The sequence below is a fragment of the Callospermophilus lateralis genome, chromosome 13, assembly GCF_048772815.1.
Source record: "Callospermophilus lateralis isolate mCalLat2 chromosome 13, mCalLat2.hap1, whole genome shotgun sequence".
Taxonomy (NCBI): Eukaryota; Metazoa; Chordata; class Mammalia; order Rodentia; family Sciuridae; genus Callospermophilus; species Callospermophilus lateralis.
In genome coordinates, this window is record NC_135317.1 from 11,711,236 (window position 1) to 11,737,215 (window position 25,980).

A 25,980-nucleotide genomic window follows, 5' to 3' on the forward strand; every position below is an offset into this window, starting at 1 on the left:
TTGACTCACTCGAGTGAAAGCTTCCGGGGCAGCCTTTGCTCTGCGGGTCCCAGAGACTCGATGTGCTGGGCCTGTCCTGGGAGCACTGCTGTGGCTCCCATGTCATCCAGGGCTGCACCCGAGCCCCCCAGGCAGAGCTGCCCTCCTGTCGGGCAGGCACCCAGTGGCCATCGCCCGGCTCTAGCAGGCTACAGAGGCTGTATCCAGACTGTGCCCTGGGCTCCTGCCTGTGTTCAAGTACCATCGCCCCAACAGGCCTCCGGGATCCAGCAGAGGCCAAGATAGACAGGCTGGCATTTTTAAAAAGGCTTTATTAAAGGCAATTAGTATAAAATACAACCAAGTTACACATTATAAGAACTCATCATCTCTGAAAATGTGTATCAAAGGAAGGAGGATCAAAGGGAGGCCGCTCCACTCCCCCCATGGGCCACACCCAGGCCAGAGGGACAGGAGCAGGCCCTTGACACTGACCCTGGTTCTAATGTCCTGGAGGGCTTCTGCAAAAGCAGTGAGAGCAGGACGCTGGTCCTCAGCCGAGCCCTAGGTGCGGGACCAGACACAGGCTTCTGCTGGGGAGTGTGCTCACGAGCTCCTGCTTTGACAGACCCACCTGGAGTCTGGGGGAGAAGCGCGTGGAAACAGGGAACTTCAACCCGGGGGGAGGAAAAGTCGCCTCTGCACCGACCACCCCTGTGGGGGATGGTCACCCGTCAGGCAGGATGGGGACTGCACTTCTCCCAAAGGCAGAGCCAACAGCACGAGACCCCTCAGGACTCCCTGCTGAGGCTTCCACTCACTTATGGGGGGCTGCCCCCCAAGAGTAACTAGAGGTTGCAGGGCTGAGACAAAGGGACCAAGAGCATGGAGTCCTTAGCGGCTTGACCCCTCAGCTCTGAGGATGACCTGAAGTGTTGATGTGGGCAGCAAGCACCCCCACAGCAAGGAGCACCCTGGCCTCCAGCTCAGCTGCCACCCTGAGGCGGAGGTACAGGCAGGCGGGGAGGCCCTGGGTTCCCTGTGTGACAGCGCTGGCCCCTAGGGGGCTGGTGCCCAGCTGGGCTGAGCTGGCGGGGGATGCATCAAGAATGCTCACGTGGTACAGAGAGATGTCTACCTGCCACACTGCAGTCAGGGACCAGAGGAGGGAGGTAAAGTCCACGCCCCATCCTGGGGCACAGAGCGAGGGTGGGGACCAGCACAGTTGCTAACCATGGCTTTGGCAGAGACTTTGCTGTGGGTGGAGGCGGTTGGAATCAGATGATGTCCTGGAGAGTGCTTCAGAAGGGCCTAGGAAGCGTGTTTTTAAAAGCCCCCCTTTGGTCCTGAAGCTTGCTGGCAGGGGTCCAAGGGAATAAGGCCTTAGGTGAGGGGACACAGTGGCAGTGGTGTGTGCATGGCACAGCACAGGGCGCCTCCTGCCAGAGCACAGGGCAGGGCACAGTGATGGCAGTGGCCTCCAGCTGAGGTCTACCCTCCTGCCACACAGCCCGGGAATCTGCTCCAGCCCCAGACAAGCCCTACTGGGGTGCTGTGGGCCCCCAGGGTACTACTGCTGGGGCCACCGGCCACCTCTCCCACTCTGCTGTGGTCAGGGCTGGGAGGGCCCATCTTGACACAGCCTGAGCAGTTGGGGGTGGGCAGCCACAGCCCTTCTCCTCTGGAAAGCAGCAGTAGTGAATCAGAGGGGCCTCTGCCCCAGCAGCACTGCCACCCCGACCACTCGTGCGCAGCACGGGGACAAGTAGCAGGTCACATAAATGCTGGGAGCTTCCTAAAAGAAACTGGTACAAAACCAAGCAACGTGGTAGCCCACAGCTGCTGAAGCTAGGTACGGATAACAGGAGATTGGCGCATGACTCCAGACATGCAGCTCCTGTTAAACAGGATCGATACTTCAGTGACCATGGGCAGCTCATGGACGCTGTCCACCGCGTGCCGACGGTCTGTTTCCTGGAAGCTACCCAAGGTGGTGGGTGGCACATGGTGCAGGATGTGACTCCAGCTGTGACTCCAGCAAGGGGCTGTGAGCACTGGGAGCTCCTGAGGGCAGATCTTCCTGTGGGAACAGCAGCGGCCAACATGCGGGACTGAGGATGTGGCAGCCACCACCAAGGAGACCAGCTGCGTAGGGAGGGCACAAACAGGAGACAGGATTTGGTGGGGACTTGGTGACGTTGGTGAGGAGGCCTCCTGAGGGGAGGGTCATGGGCAGAGCTGGAAGGGCTTACTAACAAGATCCACTAAATTCCTAATGGTCCTTAAAAATTCCAGATGTAAAACTTCCATTACCAAATTGTTGAAAATAGCATATATATCTGGTTTTAACAAAATGAAGAAAAAACTGGCAAATTTACCAGCTTCGAAAAAATCAATAGTAGTGAAACCAGGAAATAGGCCGCAAGCCCTCCCTGGGCACAGCACCCTGGACACCTCAGCTCCCGGCTGCACCGCGCCCGACACCATTTACCAGTTGTCCAGAAAGTCGAAGCCGGTCTTCAGGATGACGCTGGAGCCAGCCTGCAGAGACAGGAGCACAGTGAGATGCAGCCCTCGGATGTGGGGCTAAAAACAGCACCTGATTTACAGTGGCCCAGATGACGCTGCCTGCTTTCCTCTCGGGCCCTGACCTCGAATCGAGAACAGCACAGCAAGTCCAGTGCCTGCGCCCCACCTGCGCCCCACGCGGCTGTGTGGGACAGGTGCGCAGAGCCAACCAGCGCAGCACGATCCTCTGCAACACTTGGCAAGAACAGAGATGCTCTTACACACGCAGAGAGGAAGGCAAGAACTCTACGAAGGCTAGCGTGCAAGAGTGGGGGAAGTGAAAGGTCATGGAGTGGATCTCTGAGAGCAGGGACAACCCAGGGATGCGGCACTGACTGGGCGGCCCCTGGGAAAGCAGGCCAGGCCCCCACTGCACCATGCTTAGGGCCAGCTCGGTCCAGCGGGGAGCCGCCTGCTGGGCAGTGACCCTGACGTGCTACAGCACACAGGAAAGGCTGGGCAAGGTCGGTGGCTTCCCGGACATGTGTCTCAGGCCAGGTGTGCTCACCTGAGATGCCACGGAAGGAGCAGTGTGGTCTATCCCCTTCCCTTCCCTCCTGCCTCCTGGATGTGGTGCCGCAGTCTGCACCTTGGTCCCCGTCCCAGGTCCACAAGCCTCCGGGCCCCCATGGAGCCGTCCTACTTCCCGTCAGAACCAACAGGTGGTATTTGGCACAAACACTTCCTACAAAGCCCGCAGGACTGGAGACAGGGACCAGGTGGGGCAGCAGAGGACAGGCTGGGAAGAGCAGCCTGCAGAGGTGGCTGTGGAGCCGTGGAGCCGTGGGAGGGAGAAGGTGCTGGAAACATGGGCTGCGCCTCCAGGAAACCCAGAGTAACCAGAGACCACCTCGATCCAACAGCAAACCACAAACACCCAACTTAAAAGTAAGCAAGGGAACTTAGTGTTCTTCAAGGAGATGGCCACCAAGCTCAGGAAAGACTCACTCACACGTTAGTGGCCCGGGTGAGAGCCACGTGCCAGTCAGGAAGGGCAGACGCAGAACCTCACAAGTGCTAGGGGGACAGTGGGACGGTGCATCCGCCGTGGGAAAGAGCAGAGAGGCTCCTCAAAAACACTGATAGCAGGCTGGAGCTGTGGCTCAGTGGTAGAGCGCTTCCCTAGCATGTGTGAGGCCCCAGGTTCGATCCTCAGCACCACATAAAAATACTTAAATAAAGATATTGTGTCCAACTGCAAGTAAAAAATTAAAAAATATATATATCACTGATAGCCCAGGCAGTGCCCTCACGAGGCTGAGGCAGGAGCATCAAAATCTTGAAGCCAGCCTCAGAAATTTAACAAGACCCTAGCCAACTAGCAAGGTCCTGGGTCAGGAAAAAGAAAGGACTGGGGATGTGGCTCAGCGGCTGAGCGCCCTGGGTTCAATCCTCAGTACAGTCATCCTGCATCTGGGGGGCACCCAAAGAACAGGGGCTCAGAAAGATCTGCCCACCCACATCCACAACAGCAAAGGGAGGAAGCAAGCATTTGCCCACAAATGCCCGGCGACCACAGCGGCAGGGCATTACTGGCCACGCCACTGGCTAAGTGAAGCAAGCCGGTCGCCAAGCCAGGCAGCTTCTCAATGCCAGCCCGCGTCTCCAGGGGTGCAGGGGTGTCATAGCAAGTCTGTCTGGTTGTGAGCTGGCCCAGGGTACTGAGGAAAGCTCTGGTTCAGAGGAGGCAGGGCTTGCACTACGCTGACACTGCTCAGGGCCACTGAACCCCACACCCAGAAAAGGCAGGAATGACGTGCTCATGTCCCGTGTACTTCAGTGTGAGTTTTAAGTTTTAAAGATGTTTAAAACCAAGGAAAGTGTGACCATCAGATGACCACAGTGTCCCAAAGGCCAGGAGGCCTGACTGCTAACAGCCACGCCCTGGGGCGCACAGCAAAGCAGCTGGGGCGCAGTGGGCTTCTCCATGTGCCTGTATCCTGATCAACAGGTAAATTGGACAGCTGGACGGCAGCCCCAGAGAAAAGGCCTGGTCACGGTGGAAAGCGTGCAGGAGCGCTGACCTGTTTGAGGACGTTTCTCATCACCATAAGGTTCTATTGTGCGGCCAGCACCAATGGGTGGACACTCCTAGGAGGCCAGGACCCTCGTTTCCTGATCTGGCCATACCAACCTGTTCCCATCCTCCCTCAGGACTCCTCCAGTGAGGCTCTGCAGGTCACAGCCAGGGAGACATCACCAGGCAGCACAGCACCAGGGGGTGAGCAGGGCCATCTCAAGGATGGACGACAGAGCCCTGTTGGGGCCTCGGCCACCCAGGGTGCCCAGAGCCAGCTCCCAGCCGCTCACAACACAGCACTGTTCGTGAACAATGACCCAAAGCCAGCCTCCTCTGGAGAGAAAGGCTCCCCTGTTTCTGCGTCCTGGCTGCAAGCAACCCTCCAACACTAGCATCATTTAGAATCGCCACAAACACTCCGTCTTCACTTTGCTGTCTCCACCTCGTCAGTGTCACAGACTGCCCGGGGAAGATGACAGGGGCCACTCCTACCAGGAGTTGGGGACACTCCAGCCACCAGCCATTCATCCCTCTCTAACACCCAGCACCTCACCCCGAGGGTTTAGCAAACCTGGCCTCTGCAACTGTCCACGCCCTGGAGAGCTCCTCTTTCATCCCTCCTCTGGACACTCCAGCCTGTGCTGCAGGCAGGAGGGCAGCAACCCCGGGTCGCCCCTGCTTCTCCAGGCCTTGGGATACTGTTCCCAAAGCCACAGCCTGACGCCACAGGCCCCACGGAGAGGGCAGGCCTCCCAGCCTCCCCACACTGACCCTTCCTCCCAGACTCCCCCAGCCCCTCCCCACCTGCCCACAAGGGAGGGCTGGAGCCATATGGCCAGCAAACTAGTCAGGGTACCAGGCTGGGGCAGAGCCAGCTGTGAAGGCAAGCGAGAGGGCAAGCAGGGCGAGGAAGGGCACGTGGACACCCTGCAGCCATACTCTGGGGTCCCCCTTGGCTGCCCCTGGAAGAGGCACCTGGCCAGAAGAGGCCCTGGCACGGGCCGCCCACCTGTGTAGGCGTGGGCTCTGAACCCAGAGCGCTGTCCTCGTCCTGTGTGGTATCTAGGGACAGTGGTTTCCCCAAGGGTTCAGAGAGTTGGTCCTCGGGCAGCATGCCAGAGGTGGCTTGGGCAGGCGGTGGTCTCTCCCGGTCCACACTCACACTGGGAAGGACCCACTGCTCCTGCCGGTAACAGGCAGGTAGGACCTTCTCCCCCTTCTCCATGGACTTGATCTGGCTGGGGGTCAGCGACTGGAATCCGGCCTCGGGCCCCTCCCGAGATCTCTCCGCATTGATTTTCCAGAAGGGCGCCTCATCTTCCTTCCTGCCTGGACCCAGGGCGTCCAGGCTGGACGACCTGCTGCCCTGGGTGGGCTTGAGGGCCTGTGGGCCCTGGGAGGCCTTGGGCAGTGGCCTCAGCTCACTGGTGGGAGCACCGCTGCTCGGCTCCTGGATGCACAGGGAGGAGAGGCTGAACTCCATCTGGCTCTGCAAAGAGAAGGAAGGAGGAAGCTCAGCAAGGAGCAGGCGGTCAGCCCCTCACCCCCACCCCCTACTCTGGACAGACGCTTCAGGAGCTGCTGGCCGTGCACTGCCTGTGTCCTGAATGGCTGTTTGCAGGACTGTGCTTGCATACCCGAGACACAGCCATCTCGAGGCACAGCCTCACCACGCCCGGCCCTGCCAGCAGCTCCAAGACCCTGAGTCCGAATCTGGCTAAGGCCAGCAGTACACAAGCCTCCTGCAGGCCCCGTGAGTTGCTGCCCACAGGTGAAGCCCCAGTAACATGAGGAGCAAGGACGCGGCCTGCAGAGGGCCAGGTTGCATCCTGCCACCCAGCCTCCAATGGTGACCACAGGGGAGGAAGGGGCAGGGCAGGCACCAGCCACATCTGAGACCCAGCCTCCCGCTGACCAGAGCCACCTGGGATGTGCTGCCGAGCAGAGTTGACTGAGTTTCACTCTAGGAAAATGTTCAGTGGCCGCCACCTCCAGGGGAGCCCACTGGAGGCCATCACGTCCCCAGCTCTGCAGAACAGGGCACCTGCTATCCCATCATTTCTGAAATCAATTCTGAAAATTCCCCTTGCCCCCACCTCCACTTCCTCATACCTGCCCTTTTCATAAGTAAGCAAGCTGGGCGCAGTGGCCCATGCCTGTGATCCCAGCAACTCAAGAGGCTGAGCAGGAGGATCACGAATTCAAAGCCAGCCTCAGCAATTTAGCGAGGACCTAAGCAAGACCTTGTCTCAAAAAAAAAAAAGGCTGGGGATAGCGGTTCAGTGTGCAGTGCCCCTGGATTCAATCCCCAGTTCTGCAAAAGAGTGAATAAATAAAGAAGCAATAAAACGATGTCACAGAGAGCAGGGGAAACAGAAGACTCCAACATAGCCCCTGCCCTCCCACACCACGGCCACCTTTAGGCATGCTGCCCCTCTAGCTCGTGTGCTAGGAGGGGGCCTCCAGCCTGCAGCTTCTCTCGGTCTTGGGCACCACCCACGCTGCCAGGTGCCTGCCGTTGCCCTCCGTGCTGCCAGCTTTCCCTCCAGCTGCCTGCCACCTGGTCAGCACTTCCCGATCAGACAACGTTCTCCTGAATCCTCACCGCAGGAGTCGGGGGGCCAGGGACACTGCGTGCATGGCACTGTCCCCACTTCTGGGCTGCCACATTCGGAGAGGTTTCCAGAAGTGAAATACCAACACACAAAGGTGGTATACAATTCTGGACACCAGCTGTCCATCTGCTTCCCAGGGAGCCCATCTCCCTGCCCCGGCCATGCGTGGACACAGAGTGAGTCAAACCATCTGGCCAACCCAATCGCTTCTGGGTCTCCAAGACGCCACATGGGCTCCTGCACTTGGTAAATGTCCTCTTTGGCTCTCACGTTCTTGCAGTCTCCCAGGACTCTCCCCATGGGTGGGACATGCTGCCAGAACGAGGGGGACAGCAGGTCCTGAACAGAGAACCGCACACTTCTCTGAACGGAGGTGCTCCTGGATCCCAGGCTGGTGGCCAGGAGTCACCCCTCTGGGCTTAGGACAGAAGACAAAGAGCTCACGTTCACACCGCAAGGCAAGGTCCTGGGCACTCGGTTTAGGAGGAATAGACCCGACACACAGCCATCAAAGCCAGCCCTGCAGAAGACATGTTCAAGAGCACATGGACATCCCGGGCATGCCCTGGGCACATGGAGTGCAGTTTTTAAATTATTTTCATCCTATAAATGAGGAAATGGAGGTCTGGAATGACTCAATTCCCCAGGTCACGAGTCTATCAGGAAGCTGTACGCTAGGACTTCAGCCTGACCCAGTGATCCCAAAGCCTGGCTGCATGGACCCAAAGCCAGTGGCCACCAGGTGCGGGGACAGCAGAGCTTGGCAGGACCCATGGGACCTCTGCATGTCCATCCTTGGTGATGCAGCCCTTAATGGACGACTTCTGAGTGAGACTCTGAATACACTGCTCATTTTTGAATTCCACAGCAGAACATGGGGACACCAGGGTGAGCAGATGACCTGCTTCAAACAGGCGGCTTAGCCCACGGAGATGGGGCACTATGACCAGGAAACTCTGTACAAAGGCTCTGCAAACTGAGCACCTTGTTGAACCGCAGGCTCTTTTGGGATCAGCAATTTCTCTGGCCTATGTAGGGCGAGGCCGGAGGGTTTGCAGACCTGGGTGCAGCAACAGGCTGAGCCAGGCCACTGTGGACAGAGGCCAGTGGCAGCCATTCTGAGGACACATCACTGTGGGGAAGAAACAAGCAGTGACAGGTTGCTCCTGGGGCTTCACGGGTCCCAGAGGCTCAAGATGGAGGCCTCGGGACAGCTCCCCAGGAGGGCCTTATCTGGGCAGAGGTCAGCTGACCCGAGAAGCTGCCTAGTTTGGGGCTTTGGAGGTGAACAGGGAAGACAGGGAGTCAAAAGAAAAGCTCTTACATGCCTGCTTCTCCTGTATTCTTAATTCTAAAAACAAAGCATGGCTGCAATCCCCTTTAAACCATGCCATGTGAGAGGGTCCCTGGCCCACTCCCTACCCCACGGGATCTGGGTTTGTTACCCAGAATTTCCAAACACAGCCTCCGTGTGGTCTGCGACCACCCAGCTCAGCAGCCCCAGGACCCACAGCAAGAACTCTGGCAAGGCCAAGGGGGTGGAGAGCCGCCCCTCCCAGCCCAGGGTCCCCTGGGGCCCTGCTCATGGGGACACCCACAGCGGCCCTCACACCCAGCCAGGCAGTGTAGCCGTCAGCCAGGTGGACACAGCCCCCACCGCCATCTCAGAGCGAGTCCCATGGGCTTCTGCTCTGTGACTCCGCGTGTAGGAGTGCCCTTCCCTCCCAGACCCAGGCTTGTCCTGGGCTGCTGTCCACTTCTGGTGGGAGCCATCTGAGTGGCTCCCAGAGCCCACCAAGGAGCTGAGGCAACTCGCCCTCTCCAGCCCAGACCCAGCTGCTGCTCCTTAGGAGGCTGCACACCCCACAGCACCCTGCCCTGTCCCTGCATGGCCCTGGACGCCCTCCCTTCCCCATTCCTGTGGTCACCAAGCCAGATTGGGGCAACAGGCACCACACCCAGGGAACCAGAGTGAGGCCTGAGAGGAGCCAGAGTCTGATGGGGATCTGTGAGCTGTCCCACAATTCGGGGTCTGAAGGGGAGGTTTGCTGACCTCAGACCATGCACATCTGGGAAGAATAGCTCAGGCAGCCGCTCAGTGAGCACCTACTGTGAACCAGGCACAGGTAGAACCTCCAGACACACTCACTCACATGGAGGGACCAGGACCACCACTCTCACTCACTAAGCAGGGCTGGAGCAACAGCCCCTCACTCATCTGAGGACCCACAGCAGCTTCTCTGCCTGGCCCCAGGCCCCCGGCAAGCGCAGGGCTGGGAGAGGAGGTGGGAAATGGGAAGACTGTGATTCCGCAGACAAGTTTCTCATCTCTGGAAAAAGTCCCTTTCTAGACAAAGGAAAAGAGCTGGGTTCTGGGGAAAAGAGGTCATGACAGCCTCTCCGAGCATGGGCAACACTGCATGGAAAACGGAAGGAGCTGGTGGACACCACTTGTCATTGGTATCTGCTACAGGCGGAGTAGGGTGGGACTCAACACAGTTGTCCTCTGTTACCTCCACACAGGGAGACGGGAAAGTGAACAGGAGGCCCCTCCACTCTCAGCCCACCTTCCACACCCTGAGGAGTCCAGCCAAGCTGGGCAGGGCGGCAGTCAGCCCACATGGGGACCAGGGCTCAGCGGGCCACGTCTCTTCTAAAAACAGCAAGGCCACAACAGAGCGCTGTGTCTATTTTTATGTCCCGCTCACTGGAGAGGAATGCGCGATATTCCAGCAAGGGGTGTGCCCACTGCCAAAACTAACTAGTGGGCTTGGCAGCCTCCGACAGGCCTCACTCACAGGGACGAAGCTACAGGGGTGCGGCTGGACAGTATCGCAGCACTGGACAGATCCTATAACCTCACCGAGCTGTTATTCTTCCTACCTCCTCTCTATACAGGCAAGGACGGGAGGAGCAAGAGGCACATAGGAAAACCTTCAGAATCACAGCCCAACAGGGACAGGCCAGCGGGGCCAGACCCAGGCGGGCAGGGCCTGGCAGGGTCCAGGTGTAAATACCACATGCCTGTGTGTTTACCAGGCAAAGGGCACAGGCTGCTGGGGTGTGCGGAGGCAGGCAGGAGAGGGCAGAAGAGGCCCTCACTGGGGCCACACAGCCCAGCTGACCACGGTGTGCCCACCTGGGGGCTGAGCCTCACGGGGACAGAGGCACACCAGCCCTGGCCTCCCTCCTGGGTACTTCCTGGGGTAACAGGAGGAGGGGCAAACAGAGGCCACAGCAGGTAGGCACACAGCCCTGGAGGAGCACTGCCTGCCCTTGCCCATGGGCCTTGGGCACGCACCCACAGGACTCAACACAAGTGACGGATGGCAGGGGAGCCCCAGCACAGCGACCAGGATCAGGATTGGGGCAGGCGAGGAGGTGAGGAGGAACTGGCCTGCAGGAGGGCAGCACAGGCTGAGGGCTGCAGGACAGACTGGTGGCTTCCGGGGCCAGAGGGCAGGTGGAACCACAGGGGTCAGGAAGCCTGGGGAGAGGTCACGGGCAGGGGGCTGGAAGCTGGGCCCTGGGCCTCAGAAAGGGATTAGGGAGAGCCCAGAGGGAAGGAGGGAGGGACAGACAGAGGAGGGGACTGCAGGGCAGAGATGGGGACTGTCGGTGAAGAGGGTCACACTGGGGGTGCAGCCAAACAAAACCATCACCTGTGCAAGATCACCTCTCCTATCGAAGCTGACCCTGCAACAGGACACAGGCTCCTCTGCTGTCACTTGACCCCGCGTAGGGCGGAGCCAGCTTGTGTCAGAACCTCGTGGGCAGGAGCCAGTCCCAGCTGTGGCCCTCTCCCATACCCACCCTGACTTTAAATCAGCTATCTGTGTAGACCATCCCCGAGCCCTTCCTGTCAGAGCAAGGGGCAGAGGCTCGTTAGGGACAAACCCTAGGGGACTGCCTGCCCAGGTGTGCCTGCTCACAGGTTCCCTTTGGGGACATCTTCTGCAGAAGTACACTTCTGAGCATGTGTGGTACCTGGGTATTCCTGACCCCTAGAAGCAAGGGAACCCACTCCCTGGAGGGAAGGCCCCCTCCCCACCAGCAGCAGATGGTGCAAGCCTCAGACAGACCCAGGCTCCCTTCTCTTCATCCACCCCATCTGCCTCCCCTGAACTGTGGCGTGCTGACCCACGAAAGGAACGGGCGACTGAACCCAGCCTGCACAACCCTGTGCTGGGACACACCACGGAGGACATGAGCCTGCAGCCCCACGGAGGCCCTGGAAGGCTTCCCTACTCTGAATGCCCTAACTGTCCCTCAGAATGAAGGAATGGATCCCCACCCAGCTCGCTTACCACCCCCAGAAAGAGAGCTGAACACCAGGGCAGACATAAATAAGCCAGGCAGCCTGGGCAGGCTGAGGGTCCTGGGGTCAGCTCTGCCTGCCCAGCCCCCCCCCCCCACCCGCATCTCCAGCAGACCCTCCAGCCCAGGCGGCCGGCCGGGGGAATCCTCTGCACTCAGGCCTCCTCCAGGAGCACTGGGCGCTGGTTTTTCCTCTTGAAACTTCAGTAGCATGAGAGAAGAATGCAGCGGGTGAGGTGCCACCCCTCCCCCGCCCTCCGCCAGGCTCAAGGACAGGAGGAAAAGATGACCCTTCCAGGGGGCCATGGGGATAAGAGGGGCTGGGGACTTGCTGTTTAAAGGGCAATGTCGGCTGTGCAAGGTGGAGAGCTCTGGGGACGTCCACTAGCTCAACTCACCCCACAACGCACAAGACCCCACGCTGCACCCCACAACACATGCAGTTTACAATAAGGCATCCTGGAGGTGGACGGCGGGGTGGCTACAGGACGTGGGGTGCTCACCTAACACGCTGACGGCTGGGGAGAGCTCTGCATAGCCCAGGTCAGTGGCCGCTGTGCCCCAGGATGCCCATCACACTGGGCAATGAAGGTAGTTGTCCCCCGGACGGCTCCAGGACACACAGTGGGGGGCTCCACGACCCACGAGGCCTCGGCCAGCACCTCTGGATGCCTGGCCTCGTCTGCCTCACCCCATGGTGTCACCAGACCAAGGGCCCAGAACAGGACAAGGAAGGCCGCCATGCCCGAGGCTAGCACTCCTGACAGAGCCCCTGCTCCTCCCTCCACAGCTTCCTCTGCAGATGCTTCTGCCACTCTTGTGGCCACAGAAGAGGAAGAAGAGGGCCTGGCTGAGCACCAGGGTGCAGAAGGGCTGCCTGGCCACCCAGCCTGCTCTGTGGCCTTGGGAGACAGGCCCATGTGGGTGGCAGCTACTGTCATTCCAGGCTGCTCCCCGACATCCAGCCCAACCCTGGTCACCCTCCACCAGTGCCCAGTCCCTACGCAGGCTCTGGCTCCCATCAGACCACTCCCACTCCCTACCCTCTGCACGGACCTGCGTTCTGCACTAATCTGCAATGAAATTTTGAAAAAAGATGTGCAGGGTGTAGATGCCAGCATCTTTAGGATGCATGGGGCCTGGTGCAGTAGTGTCAATGACAAAGGGAACCTACACTTTCCAAATGAACATGCTCCAGTGAGTGCATGTCATACAACCCCCAAACCTATCTCTAAGGTTTAAAAATAATCTCCAGGACACCATGGCACACACCTATAATCCCAGCAACTCAGGAGGCTGAGGCAGGAGGATCCCAAGTTTGAGGCCAGCCTCAGCAACTTAGAAGTAAAGGGCTGGGCATGTGACTCAGTGCAAACACACCTCAGCTGCACCTAGCTTGCATGGTCTGGTCAGCCAGCATTTGTAGCAGTTAGCAGCTGCTCACTAAACACTGAACAGTGTACTGCCAGCTGCCCAGCACCTGGGGAAATGCTTCATTTCAGGACAGTTCCCAGCGGAAGCCTCCCAGCGGAAGCCTCGCAGTCTGCTGGAGGACTCCTCATTCCTTTCTCCCCACCTATTCTCCCAGCTGTTCCTGCATGCCAGGGCAGGGCTCTGATCAGAAGCTGTGGGGACAAGTGACACAGGCCCCTTGAAGTAGCAGCACTTGAAAACCCCAGTATGAGCTGGGACCCGCCCAGGCACAGCCACCTCTGCTCGCACATGCTGCTATGGCCACTACCCGCCGGCACACAGCCTGTCTGCCGCTTCTTTTCCTGGTGTGAGAGGCAGCTCCCGTAGTCACTGTGCCCCGTCCCTCTGGGGCAGCAAGATGGCTGAAGGCAAGGCATAGAGACCATCTGGACCCCTGCTCCTGAGCCACTCTGGCAATGGAGACCAGGCCCCCACCCACACTGGGTTCTATCAGCCACGAACCAACTGGCTAAGTTCACCCCACCGCGGGTTCAAAGCTGTGTCACCAGCCCCCCCCACTGTGGTGCCAAGTGCTGGTGGGCAGGGATGGGCAGAGAAGGGCCCCTTCAGGGCAGCCCAAGCCTGGGCATCAGGGGTGTCACAGGGCCTCATGGGCCCAGGCTCTCAGACCGACTACCACTCTGCCACTGCACACGTGTCTGGCTTCCCACAACCTCTCCTCCCTACCACAATGGGCTGCCTCTCGCCTGCAGCCCGTGTGGGCCCCGCTTCCCATGTCCATCCAAGGCTGCAGAAAAGAACTACTCAATTCTGCTTCAAGGGACGGATCTAAGTTTAGCCAACTTACCCGAGTTTCCCAGGAGAAAGGAGCAGAGTGCTCGTCCTGCCAGGTGATGTCCTGGAACAGAAATTCAAGAATGAATCCAGACCTGGGCCATCCCTGTGCAAACGTCACCCAGGACCGTGGGAGCAGGGACAGGCACAACCCAGGCACAGTCCGACTCTGCTAAGCAGCCCAGGTCTCCAGCCTGCCCTGGAGGGTGAAGCCCCTCCCTGGGGCTCCTCCCTCACCTTTCCCACTGGGGCTGCCACTCCTCCAGACGCTGAGCCACTTCCAGGGGACGGAGGCCAGTCCGGCAGGGAAGCTGCATGGGAAAGGAGCTGGCCCAGCAGTCTCAGCCACCAGCACAGAGCTGCCTGCTCATGGACCATGCCTTAGACTGCCCAGCCTCAGTTTCCTCCAGTAAAGGGAGAATCGCACCTCCATTAGCTGACCTACGAAAAGCATGCCAGGCACAATCTGCCAGCAGCACCAGCCACAGTGGGGCTTCCTTCTCCCCGAGGGCCAGCAGAGAAGGCAGGCCTGGGTCAGCAGGACAGTGGAGAACGCCCTGAGACGCAGGGCCTCCTTCCAAGGTCTCTGGCACCACTCCCAGGCCTCACCAAGCAGGAAGAGTCCCGGGGCAGTCCCTGGGATTTGGCCTTGGGGCCAGGGGTGGTGGGGGGGCAGGGCAGATCTTTGGGATCTGACCTTGGACCTGCAGGTTTTGTTCACTGGCCTAAATCCATGGCTAGGGGGGCCTCCTGGGCTCCCCTCTGCTCCCTACAGCATTCCTGAGCTGACAAAGACCTTATCTGCACCCTGCTATTTAGGGCCCCAGGTTCTGGACCAATGTGGGTCACCACGTTTGACACAGACTGAAAATAGGATAAGGAATTTTAATTGAAACTGGTATTAAAATTATATCCAGATCTCACCACCCCCCCAAAAAAACCCAAGTAACTATGTATTTCCATGAAGAACCCTCTGCATTCTGTCTTCCATGCAGAGCAGTCCTGCGCTGCCGTCAGGGACGTGCCCCACCTCCATGGTCCTGCCAGGGCCTTCCACTCAGCTTCCAGCAGAGCCCACCGCACCCCAGCCTGGCATCCAGCATGGCAGGGACTGGGGAAAACCCCAGGGCCCACAGGCAGAGCCTTCAACACAGCCGCTCTGCCAGGCCCAGCTGGGTCCCCGCAGCCAGCCTTCTCTGAGATGAACAGCGCAGAGTCCACTGCTGAACTGTAATGATGAAGGCCATGCTGGGCCCGGGTAGTGGAAGGCCTGCTCCCCCGGATGCAGGAGGGGGGAGCCGTGATGGTCCGCAGGCCCCACCTATGGCTAGTACTGGGCCTCCCAGGACCACAAAGGCTGCTCCTCCCCCAGCCCCAATGCCTGCCCATCAGGGTCCACACCCAGTGATGCCCTGGCTCGGGGTCCACACCCAGTGATGCCCTGGCTCTGGTCAAGCCACACCCTCTCACAGCTCACCCTAACGTGGGACACAGAGCCCAGCTCTTCCCGCCTCTGGCCCAGGAGTGACATGTCCTCTGCACTAGGCCCCTCTGTGGACCCTGAGGACGAGGACAAGGAGGAGCTATGGGGAGACCCATGTTCAGGCCTTTAGCCGACCACAAATGTGCCAGGACAGGATGGCACAGCCATGAGCACAAGCCCTGGCCCAGGCGCGAGCCAAGAGAACCAGGCCTCAGCAGCGGGAGGGTACCTGGGGCCTACCCCATCAGAGCCCAGGGAAGGTCCCCTGCAGTGGAGTGTCACCACATGTAGCAGCATTCAGGGGTGGTCCTGGCTTCAGAGCTGGCTTGTGCCTCCTGGCCACCAGCCAGGACTTTCAAGATGAGAAGGACGGGGTCACTGCCATCCCCTTTGGAATTTCAGTTCAACCCAAACTGCTTCCCAACGTCCTGCTGCTTCTCCAAGCATGCCAGTGGCAATCTGGAAGGATGTGCACTGCCACGCCCTGGAGCAGAGGCTCCAGGCAGAGCCAGGGCCAGCCTGCTATTGAGGCCCATCCACATCTCTGGGTGCCTGTCAAGGAAGGGGACCGTGCGTCAAATGACCTGGAAGTCTCTGAAATTCTGTGCTGTTGGGACCCTGCAATCCTCTTAGAAGTAATAGCACAACAAGATCTTTGTTCTTAGGGGGAAACAGAGAGCCCTGATGCCTTGCCTTTTGGATGTCACCGTGGGGACGGCACAGGAGCCATCTGAACAAAACCCTCTGCACTGGGCTGCCAGCCTCACTGCTTCCAAGGATGGAAGTGTGTGGGGTCTACAGAGTGGAGGCAACATGGGACCACCAGCACAGGATGGGGCACATGGGAGCTAGACTCTCACAAGTCACGTAACTCGAGTCCCTTGAGACTTAGAAAGATTAGACCAGGAAGGCTTTTAGTTCTGGAATGTGACTGATCCCTGGGGAGCACAGGGTCAGCCAGAGCTTGGGAGGCCAGGTCCCAGTGGTCACAGACCAGGCCAGGTGAAATTCCACGGGGATCACAGACGGAGACATGTCACGCTGAGATTTTTCCCCAGCTTGGTGTCAGTAGTATTTTGTTTGCTCCAGCAAAAAACTAAGTCAAGGGGCAGATTCCTTGGATTTCTGCAATTCTGAGTCCATAAAAGAAAACAGTAAAGTACTTAACAAAAATAAACTCACCAAACAAAAATGTGACAGGGGCTGTGACGTCAGCCACCAGCTGCACACTCCAACCGCAGGAGTGCTGGTGGGAGGAACGGGCTCCCAGGCTCCGCGTGAACACGGTGCCGACTCCCAAAGGAACAGCACCCATCACACGCCCACCCTCACGCTCACATGTGGGTGCTCTGACACACACCACAGCATAATGCTGTCCCTTGTCCTGTGCTCCTCACATTCCTACTTCCAATGGATACCTAACAATAGTGACCTGCCACTGTGGTGCAGTCCACATGCCCCCCCCCCCCGGCTGCTCTGGGCCCCAGGGCTGACACTGCACCGAGGGACACCTGCTACTCAGACCATGGACGAGACCAGTGGGCTTCGCCCTGGAGAGTGCCACCCTCAGAGTCAATTCCTCTCTGTGAGAGACGTCCACTCCACAGGCCAACTCAGCCCAGAAGCACGCTCAGGTCACCAAACTCCAAGGGAGAAAACAAACAACAGCCACACATTCACCCATCCTGCGAGAGCTGACCATGAGGCACTTCCCCTTCCTGTAGTTCCATACAGCCATCATTAAAGGCTGAGCCATGCAATCTCACAGCTGAACACATTAGGACAGAGGTGAGATGATCCATGCCCGTGAGGGTGGCCACCATCACAAAACGGAAAACAGCGAACCCCAGCAGGCCCATGGAGCCCGGGGCTCTGTCGGGGCAGAGGAACAGCGCCCTGGGGAGAACAGGGTAGCGTCCTGCAGGAGGTGACTCTTCTGTCCCACTGTCCCAGAGGTGGCACACCACAAAACTTAAATACAGTGTATGATGTGGAACGATGCAATAATCACGTTGTAACAAGCATAACACCACCTAACCTCTGGAGGACAACATCAGCCTATCTCAACACATCTGTGTCGACCAGAAACGTGGACCCCATGGGACACAGAGTGAGCAATTCACCCAGCAATTCCATCCCAGGGTGTGTGCCCCAAAGAGTTGAAAGCAGGGGCTCACACGGACAGTTCCACGCCACAGTCACAGCTGCAGGATTCACCAGCGCAGTTCCTCGGTGCAGTCCCTTGGTGCAGCAGCGCAGTGTTCAGTCTGAGGAAGGGAGGAAACACTGGTGCACACTCCAAGGTGGTCGGACCCTGAGGACACTGAGCCCAGAGGAGAGCTAGGCAAGAGGCGGACACCACAGCACCACTTCCACTAGACAGCAGCAGGAAAGCAGAGGCAGAGCTGGCTTCCAGGGGCAGGGGACGGGCACTTGCTGCCTAAGGCGCTCAGGGCTTTGTTCTTTACAGGGCGCAGAGTTCCATCATAAAATGGCAACCTCTGGAAATGGGTGGCAGTGATGGCCACGGGCACTGAGCACACAGGCCCCTGCACACCCAAGAATGGTTAAAGTCACAGCTGAAGGTTGTGTGCTTCGTCAGAATAAGGCCACGGAAGACCTGAAGGGATCTTAAGAGAGGAGCCCTCTGAAAAGCCTGCCTGGCTCTGCCAACCACATCCTGGGGAGACAGCGGGGTGGGGGGGAGAGAAAGCTCAGCAGCTGTGGGGGCTGGGAAGAGGAGGCGTGCACAGGCGGGTGCAGAAGGCCTGGGACAGCAAGTCCAGCACACATGACCCTAAAACATGGCCCTGTGGTGAGCGGGACGTGGGGAGACGCTGACCACGTCCTGCAGGTTCTCTGAGGAGTGTGGCAGGCTGACTGGGGAGGCTAATGATGGAGAAGGCACGTCTGCTCCAGGGGGTCTGGGCGGAAGGCTGTGTGCTCATTTCTGCTGGGAAACTAAAACTGGACTCAAAAACAGTCAAACTTTTAAAGATGTTTCTCCTTTAAAAAGGGCTATGCTCAGGCTCTTGCTTCCCAGGTACGTCAGCACACAGTGCCACCATCTGCTCCTGAGCCTGCTGCGCCTCTGGCTCCTGCAAGCTGCCTTACAGTACTGCTGCGCAGACTCTGCCACAGCTGATGCCATGCAAAGGGCCTGTGCCAGATACCAAGGTTGGCCCCGCCTCTCTCGGAGCCAGGTGTCAAACATCTACCAGCACACCACAGCTGGACCCAGCAGCAAATGGTCTGAAGTCCATCACAGGCTACAGTGAATGTGATTTCTGCTATTAAAACTGAAAATGACTCCGGTAATATCACTTTTGAGATTATCTAGCTACACTCAATTATAGTTGGTTGTGATTTCTCTGTAAAAGTCATGACTGTTGTAAAATTATTCTAGAATGGGGAACTCTAGACTTCAAATTCATTTCAAATGTGGTGAAATTTTATAAATATTAACATTTCCTCTAATTGAAGTTGATGAGAAACCATTATGCATTTAATCTTTGGTAACATTCTCTCTGATTTTAAGACCAGTATGTCTGGGCTTCCAACTTGTAAAATGGACAGGTCCCCCAGGCCCTGCTCAAGCTGCTCCAAGAAAGGCAGCAGGGCAGGAGCAAGGGGCTTCCTTGGCAGCCTCTGCACATGGCCTGGCAACCAGCAGCCAGCAGCCAGCCACCTCTCATGGGATCCAGTAGGAATGACCCCCAGGACCCCAGGGCCCTAGGTACCCACTGAACTCAAGACTCTGAGAGCCCTAGCCCCACAGTTTCCAGATTTGGCTACAAATCAGAGCCACCAAGGGTGCCGTTTTCATAAGCAGAATCTGTGTATTCCACCCAACTCAGTCACATCAACAACAGGGGCTGGGGAAGGAGCTCAGTGATAGAGCACACGCTTAGCACGAGCAAGGCCCTGGGTTCTATCCCCAGCACCACTTGGAAAACGAAGTTCCCTAGGAAACTGTTTCTGGTGCAGCTACTCCCCAGGCAGCCCTCTGGTTCAGTCACTCACAGGACCAATGGACCCTGAGCATGCTCTTAGCCCCAGGAGCTCAGGAGCTCCTGGCCATGCTGCGGCACAGCTGCTGGTGCCCAGAGGCCACATCTGTCTGGCCAGCTAAACTAGCCACAGCATGCACAAGGCTCTCACAATCTTCCAGTGGACTCCCTTGAAACCCCTGGTTCATGTGGGTCCAGCCCAGGCCTTGACCATCCCCTAAGGCAGAATTACAGCTGTACATCCGAATAACCGACCAGGGCAGCATAACAGCGCCCAAGGAGCTGCAGGACTCAAGCCACCTCCTAAAGGCTTCTGTTCCAACTGGCGTTTGCAGACTCCATACAAAGAACTGCAAGTGCCCGTTTAACAACAATGTTTCACTATCTGCTCGCACAGAAGCGGAACAGCACAGACTATCAACCACCACCTCTTACCAGGAGTGCCAACTTCCTAAGAATCAGAATCCCAACTTCCAATGCCCCACACAGACTCAGGTTTCTTGGGAGATTCAGAAGCAGCATCCAAAAGGCTGCAAGGAGCTCACGGGACCAGGAATGGCCACTTTCCTCCCCAAGTTTTCACACTAGAGGAGCTTCTGAGTTTCTGGCAAGTACACAATGGCATCTTGCTTAAGCTGGGAAATGCTATAAGTTAGAGAGATGAGACTCAGAGAGCAGAGCCTGCAGGAAAGGGAAAGACAGGCCCCACGCATGGCTGGTGATATCGGGTGGCCAGGAGCTTCTCGGCCCAACCAGGCAGAGCACAAGGATGCAGGTGAGTCGTCCGAGCTGCAAAGACAGAAGAATCCTTCTGCGGACTCCACTGAACGGCACAGCACCCTGGGCCTGTCAGTCAACTGAAAACACACAGCTCAAGACAAATCCATCTACACTTGTGTTGACTTCTTCTGCTAAAGAACGAAATCTTTAAGGCAATCTTGATTCTTGGTGTTGGAAGTTAAAAACCTACCTCTGCACAAAGACCTGCACCAGGATGTCTACAGCAGCTCTACTCATAACGGCCAAATAGTGGAGGCCATCGAAACATCCTCAGCAGGCGAGTGGACAAGCTATGGCCCATGCTGGCACTGAGCCAGGAGAGGCACGGAGGGACCTCACACACAGCACCAATGCAAGAAGCCCCTCTGAAGAGGCCGCAGCCTGAGCGACCCCGGCTGTGACACCCTGGGAAAGGCAGAGCTGGGGAGAGGGCAGCGAGACTAGGGGCCAGGGTGGAGCAGAGAGGGGTGAGTAGTGGGGTGGGCAGGGGATTCTCAAGCAGTGAACCTGGTCTGTGTGATGCATTGTGGTAGATCCTGTCTTTGCACACTGGGCGAGGTCCACAGACAGTGCATCAGCCATGGTGAACCCGAACATGAACTCTGACCTAGGGTGATGAGACATCAGCACAGGGCCATGACCACGGACCGCCATGACCACAGACTGCCTGCCCGTGGGGGTGCACTAGATGAGCGAGGCTGCCTGCGAACTAAGGGTAGGTGGGAACTCCGAACTTTCCACTCAGTTTTGCTGTAAATCTAAAACTGCTCTAAAAAAATGAATCTATTAAAAAGGGGAGGAGTAAAGAATGATAAAAATATGCTTTTTACCCAATGCCTATTCACAGCTATTGTACACACTTATGGTATCTGGCTGTTTGTTTCCTTTGACTGGAATATATTTAACTCTGCTGAGATGGGCCTTTCCATAACTGGAGATATGAGTGCAGCTCCGAAGACAGAAAGCAGCTGTGATGCAGTCCCGCATGCGTCCACTGTGCACCCGGATCCAGAGACTCAGCTCCACACAGCAGAAACAAAACCAAGTGCCTCCACCATGGTGACAGGCAGAGTGCAGAATGGGTTGAGCATGCTTCAAGGAAGGAACAGAACGTGGGCAGGAGTCTAAGGAGACAGGTCTGGCCTGCACTCACCCACTCCTTATTTATTTATTTTGAAGAAAATATTTTTTTCAGTACTATGGGAATGTCTTGGTCAGGGTGTGAGCGATTCCTAGTTACTTGCCTGCTTCCTGCGTGACTGTGAACAAGTCATTTCATTTCTTTGCAAAACCTGTACACAGGTGCCACTAGAGCCAGCAGGCAAAGGCACCTGGGCAGGGAGGCCACTCTGCCTGTGCAACCAGGGCATGCAGCCAGGTGCTGATCAGGGTGGAGAACCCTCAACATGCCAGGGAAGCTTTCAGGCAGCCCACGGTCTACGCCTAGCAGAGACTTCGGAACTGGCTCTGGCCATTTCTCAATGCCTGCCCAGTGGCCATACAGAGCCCCAGCCAGAGACACAAAAAGCCACACCCACTCTGTCATCTTTTCTAGATCATGCACGGGTGCACCAGACAGAGGGGGGATCAATCCACACATTCCACCTCCTGAAAAAGCAAGTCCAAAATACTGAGACAGCAACTCCCAAACTACCTTCTTTTTAATTTTAACAAAATCTGAAAAAAGAAAAGGCCAAAGTGTCAAAGTAAATGAGAAGGGAGACTTCAGGAGCCGCAGGTCCTACAGCTGCCTGCTCTCCCCAGCAAAGGCTGCTTCTGTGGGGCTTGAGACAACTACCATACTGATGTATGAAACTTGTTATAATAAATCTGTTTACTTTACCAAATATCTAGGCTGTGCAGGACTCAGGCCCACAGGCCCTCCAGAACCTGAACCCTCAAAAGCGGGCAAGGCAGGCCCTGGGCAAGCAGCCCCTGGAGGACGGCCTGCTGACAGCTACTCCACCCCTACGACACCTACAGGTCCTCCCGCTGTGGACTAGGAAAGCCACCAGGCCTTAAAGGCCTAGGACAGTGCAGGAGATGTCTGGGAGCCCGGAGACCAAGACTCAGCCTCAGAAAAGGAGGTAAAACCATGAGGCGTGAGAGAATGGCCAGCAAAGCCCTAGGTTCCCGCAGCAGGAGAGGGATATGGGTCCAAGGATAGCAGCCATCATGCTCAGCTGCTGAGGAAAGGGCAGAACTAACTGGTCCTAGGGTCTTAAAACTCAGGTATGACCGGGAACAACACTGCAGGTCTGAATCCCAGCCACTCAGGAGGCAGAGGCAGAAAGAAAACAAGTTCCGTCCTGCCTTGGTAACTTAGACCCTGTCCCAAAATAAAGTAAAAAGGAGTGGTGGTGTAGCTCAGTGGTAGAGCACCCTGGTTTCAATTCGCAGTGCTGGGGGTGGGGGGCACTCCCTATGCAAAACCCAGATCAGGGTTCTGAGGATGGGTGTGAGGAAATGCCACTCCTGCCCAGCCCCGCCTGCTTCATGGAGAGGTAGATGCAGCAAGCAGATCCACACAAAGGAGCTGCCTGGGCTCAGGCCTCCCAGTCATCTGCTGGCCTGTTGTAGCCAAGAGGGCGGCACCGGGTAAGCAACTCTGCAGCCTCCCACACCTACTCAGATCCTGCTGGATGGGTGGCACGGAGTTTGGGGGTGGGAACAGGAAGCAGAAGGCAACACAAACCCAAGAGTTCAATTTTCTATCGATAACAGGAAGCAGGAGAAGCATGTAGGGTGTTCCCTAAACCCTTGGAAAGCAAGAACCTTTCCTCTCCCCAGGTCAGCCATTCCCAGCACTCATAGCCATCAGGAGCGCAGACAAGCCAGACGGTAAAGAGCCTCCACCTGCAGACAGGCCTTGCCGTACTCACCGAGATCCTCCACCAGGAGGGAGCATGCTGTGTGCGCCTGCTCCAAGCCAGGCCGACTCCAGGGGGCCAAGGACCCGCTGGAGGCAATACCTGCTGCTGACTGCGGTGAGGACCTGGGTCCCAGATGTGGGGGCCCCTTCTTTGTGTAGAGCTTTCCTCCAGCACCAGCCGAGGTTTACCACACGGGAGGGCCTGGGGCCTCGGGGAGGCAGGAAGGCTGGCAGCCCTGGGCAACATTCCACTCTGTAGATATTTACTGAGGTCATGAGCCAGATTTTTAAAGGAGCTGGTGAAGACTAAGCTAAGATGCCATTACTTCCTAATACAATAGGACGTGAGGAATACTTGCTCAATTGATTCCAAAGGAAGAATGTAAAACCTGGCCTCAACAAGGACAGCCACCTTCTTCTCTGCAAGGGGCCAGATTAAGTCATCAGAGAATGGGGACCTGAGCCAGCCCAAGTTTTCCACCTCACCAGGCATGGAAACTACACACACACACACACACACACACACACACACACACAGCTGCACCTGTCCTGCACACAGGCAACTTCAGTGCATGAACTGAGCCCCTGACCACACCCAGAGCCACTGAGATCTGTGGTCACCATCATGTAATCAGACTTCTATTTATTCCAGTAACACATACAAATAACTAGATGATGGTCATTATGTCTGCATTCTCTGACTTAGGATATTGCTATGTGGGACACAAAAATGTCACTGGCAATGAGGGAGTATTCAAAGAAGTAGGCAGCACCCTTCAGAGCAGCTGACAGGGCATGGGGACCCCTGTGACCACAGGAGAAGACAGATCATGTGGGAAGGGACAGTCCTACTCAAGCTAGTCCTTTGCTCAAACCTGGGGCCACCCACCTGGGGGTCATCTCCCATTTTGTCCTATCCATCATCCCTTATGCCCAGGAGCTTGCCCTCCTCCACAAGTGATCTCCTGTGAGCAACAACGAGAATGCAAACTCCACCTCAGTGCCAACCCCTTGTCTCATCTGATGGCATTTAAACTACCCAGCCACCCTGGCAATGTTCCTGCAGACCTCTTCTAAAACCAAGGCTGTGCCTGCGGTTGCCACCTGTGCTGAGGTTGTCAGGGGTAATCCAGGGTATGGGTAAGCTCTCAGCATGTGTGAGAAGCTGGGATTCAATTCTGAAAGACAGGGCTGGTGGCTCCGGGAAGCTCCCAGGCCGCAGCAGGGGTTCCCTTGTTTTTATGTCACACTGGGTCTGCAAGTCCAGAAAGAGATCAGTCTAGCTCCAGATAGGGACCCAGAGTAGAACTTCAGCCTGGTGGAAGGCTGTCCCTGCCAGCGGTCCTGAGCTGCAACGTGGCCTGGCTTTTAGATGACACGCAGTCATGCCACTGCTCTCAGCTGGACAAACCCAGGGCCAGGGCTAGGGCCAGCCACTCTCCAACATCTGCAAGGAAATTACAGCTTACTGCCCTCATGTTTATTTACTCATGCCTTCCAAGGGCCGCCTGCCTTCTCGCACCCAAACCTGCACATCTACAGAAGTGCACATCTTCCCCCTGGGCTGTTTCGGCTCTGGAAGACATTTTAAAACCTATATTTTCCTTTCCCCAGCTTACCACGCCCTTGTTTTTCCTGGCAAGCCGTCGAGTTGAAAGTCCAAGGGGGAGTTTTCTATTAATTCCATGAGAATCCAGGCACTACTGGCAACACAGTCCTATACTTCACACTTCCCGACCTGATGTCAGAGTGAGTTTATGGCCACAGACATTCAGCATTAACGAACGTTTCCACATATCCAAGCCTAAAAGTTTGCTCTAAGCCTCATTCTGAACTTGAGTCCCTTCACAGTCCCCAACTTCCCAGGAAAACCTCCCCCGGCCCCTCCCCTCAGCAGCCTGAGCAGCAGCCTCAGCAGAGTGGACCCCACTGCTGCTCCTTCTCACTTCGCCCCTCCAGGCAGAAGTCAGGCCAACCGCCAAGGTCCCAGGGCACGGAAGGCTTCAGGGACACTCACTCCCAAGCGCACCAGGCTTCCTAGCGCACAGATCCCGGGCCTCCCGACCCCGAACTCCCTGCGAGTAGCAGTGGTAGACCTGCGGCTGAGCCTGCCCTCCCCTCCGAAGGGGCGAGGCTGTGGAACGCATCTAAACTCCTCTCCCAGGATCTTTCCGTAGAAAAACAGGGTCGCCACGCTCGCCGCACAAAGCGCATCGTGCCCCCCAGTCGCACCTCGGGACGGTGGGCTCCGGACGGTGGGTCCCTGTCTTGGAAGGCGCCTCCTCCTCCCCGAGACCCGCCTCTCAAGCCTCATTCCCCACGGAGCTCACGGCCCGGCACAAGTACTAACAGACACCGCGAGCCGAGTGCCTCGCGGGTGGGCGCCATCCCCGTTTCACTCGAGGAAACTGAGGCTCTAAGACTCTCCCTGGGACACACAGCTGCCAAGGGACAGAGCTGGGACAGAACCCAGGTCAGCCGGCCTTAGAATTCCCGCTCTCGCCACTTTGGTCCGCTTTGCTCAGTAAGTGGCCTTTAAAGCCCCCTTCCCTTCTCCCCGAGGCGCCCCCAGCCCCGGCGCCGCCCACGTCCCTCGCACGGGGCGGGGGTCTTGGAGCCCCCGTCCCCGTTGGGCCCCTCTCGCCGCCCACTCCCCCTCGCGCGGGGTGTGTCCGGCGCCCCACCTCATCGCCGAAGCGCACCACCTTCTGGCCCGTGGGCCCGCGCAGGCCGGGGAAGCGCGCGGGGTCTTCGGGGTCGCCGGGGTACCCCGGGTCGGCGGGCGCCGGGGCGCGCGGCCCCACCAGGCAGCGGTCGATGATTGCGTCCTGCTGCGCGGGCGGCAGCCGCGCCCACTCGGGCCCATACTTCTCGCGGATCTTCTCTTTGTCCTGCATGATCTTTCTGGCCATGGGGCTCAGCGACGAGAAATAGGTGAAGCGTTTCCGCTCCCGCTCGTCCAGCGGCCGGTTCCCGCTCATGACCGCAGAGCGCGAGGCCGCGATCGCTGCCGCCATGGACGCCATGCCCGGCCCGTCGCGCCGCGCCCCGCCCGGAGCGCCGCCCAG

The 25,980-nt window shown here is 57.7% G+C and overlaps 1 protein-coding gene across 2 annotated transcripts; it reads right to left on the reverse strand.

Moving 5' to 3' along the window:
* Positions 1-291: 291 nt before the first annotated feature.
* Positions 292-25,976, reverse strand: C13H1orf198 (chromosome 13 C1orf198 homolog). 2 transcript variants are annotated; one of them, XM_077105081.1, is made up of 4 exons: positions 25,597-25,976; positions 13,781-13,831; positions 5,577-6,056; positions 292-2,520 (listed from the first exon to the last, which is right to left on the reverse strand). In XM_077105081.1, the coding sequence occupies exons 1-4, from the start codon at positions 25,936-25,938 to the stop codon at positions 2,467-2,469; spliced, it is 927 nt and encodes a 308-aa protein (XP_076961196.1). In that variant the 5' UTR covers positions 25,939-25,976; the 3' UTR covers positions 292-2,466. The 2 variants fall into 2 exon arrangements, with proteins under 2 accessions (XP_076961196.1, XP_076961197.1); XM_077105082.1 differs by lacking the exon at positions 13,781-13,831.
* Between the last annotated feature and the right edge of the window lie 4 nt (positions 25,977-25,980).

What these genes read in the sequence shown, in the direction of transcription:
- C13H1orf198 (XM_077105081.1), bottom strand. Translation starts at nt 25,938, where the DNA reads ATGGCGTCCATGGCGGCAGCGATCGCGGCCTCGCGCTCTGCGGTCATG. An exon ending in CTTTCTCCTGGGAAACTCGG is followed by an intron (nt 6,057 to 13,780) that starts GTAAGTTGGCTA and finishes TTCTCTTTGCAG; the next exon opens with AGCCAGATGGAGTTCAGCCT. An exon ending in CAGAGCCCACGCCTACACAG is followed by an intron (nt 2,521 to 5,576) that starts GTGGGCGGCCCG and finishes CTGTCTCTGCAG; the next exon opens with GCTGGCTCCAGCGTCATCCT.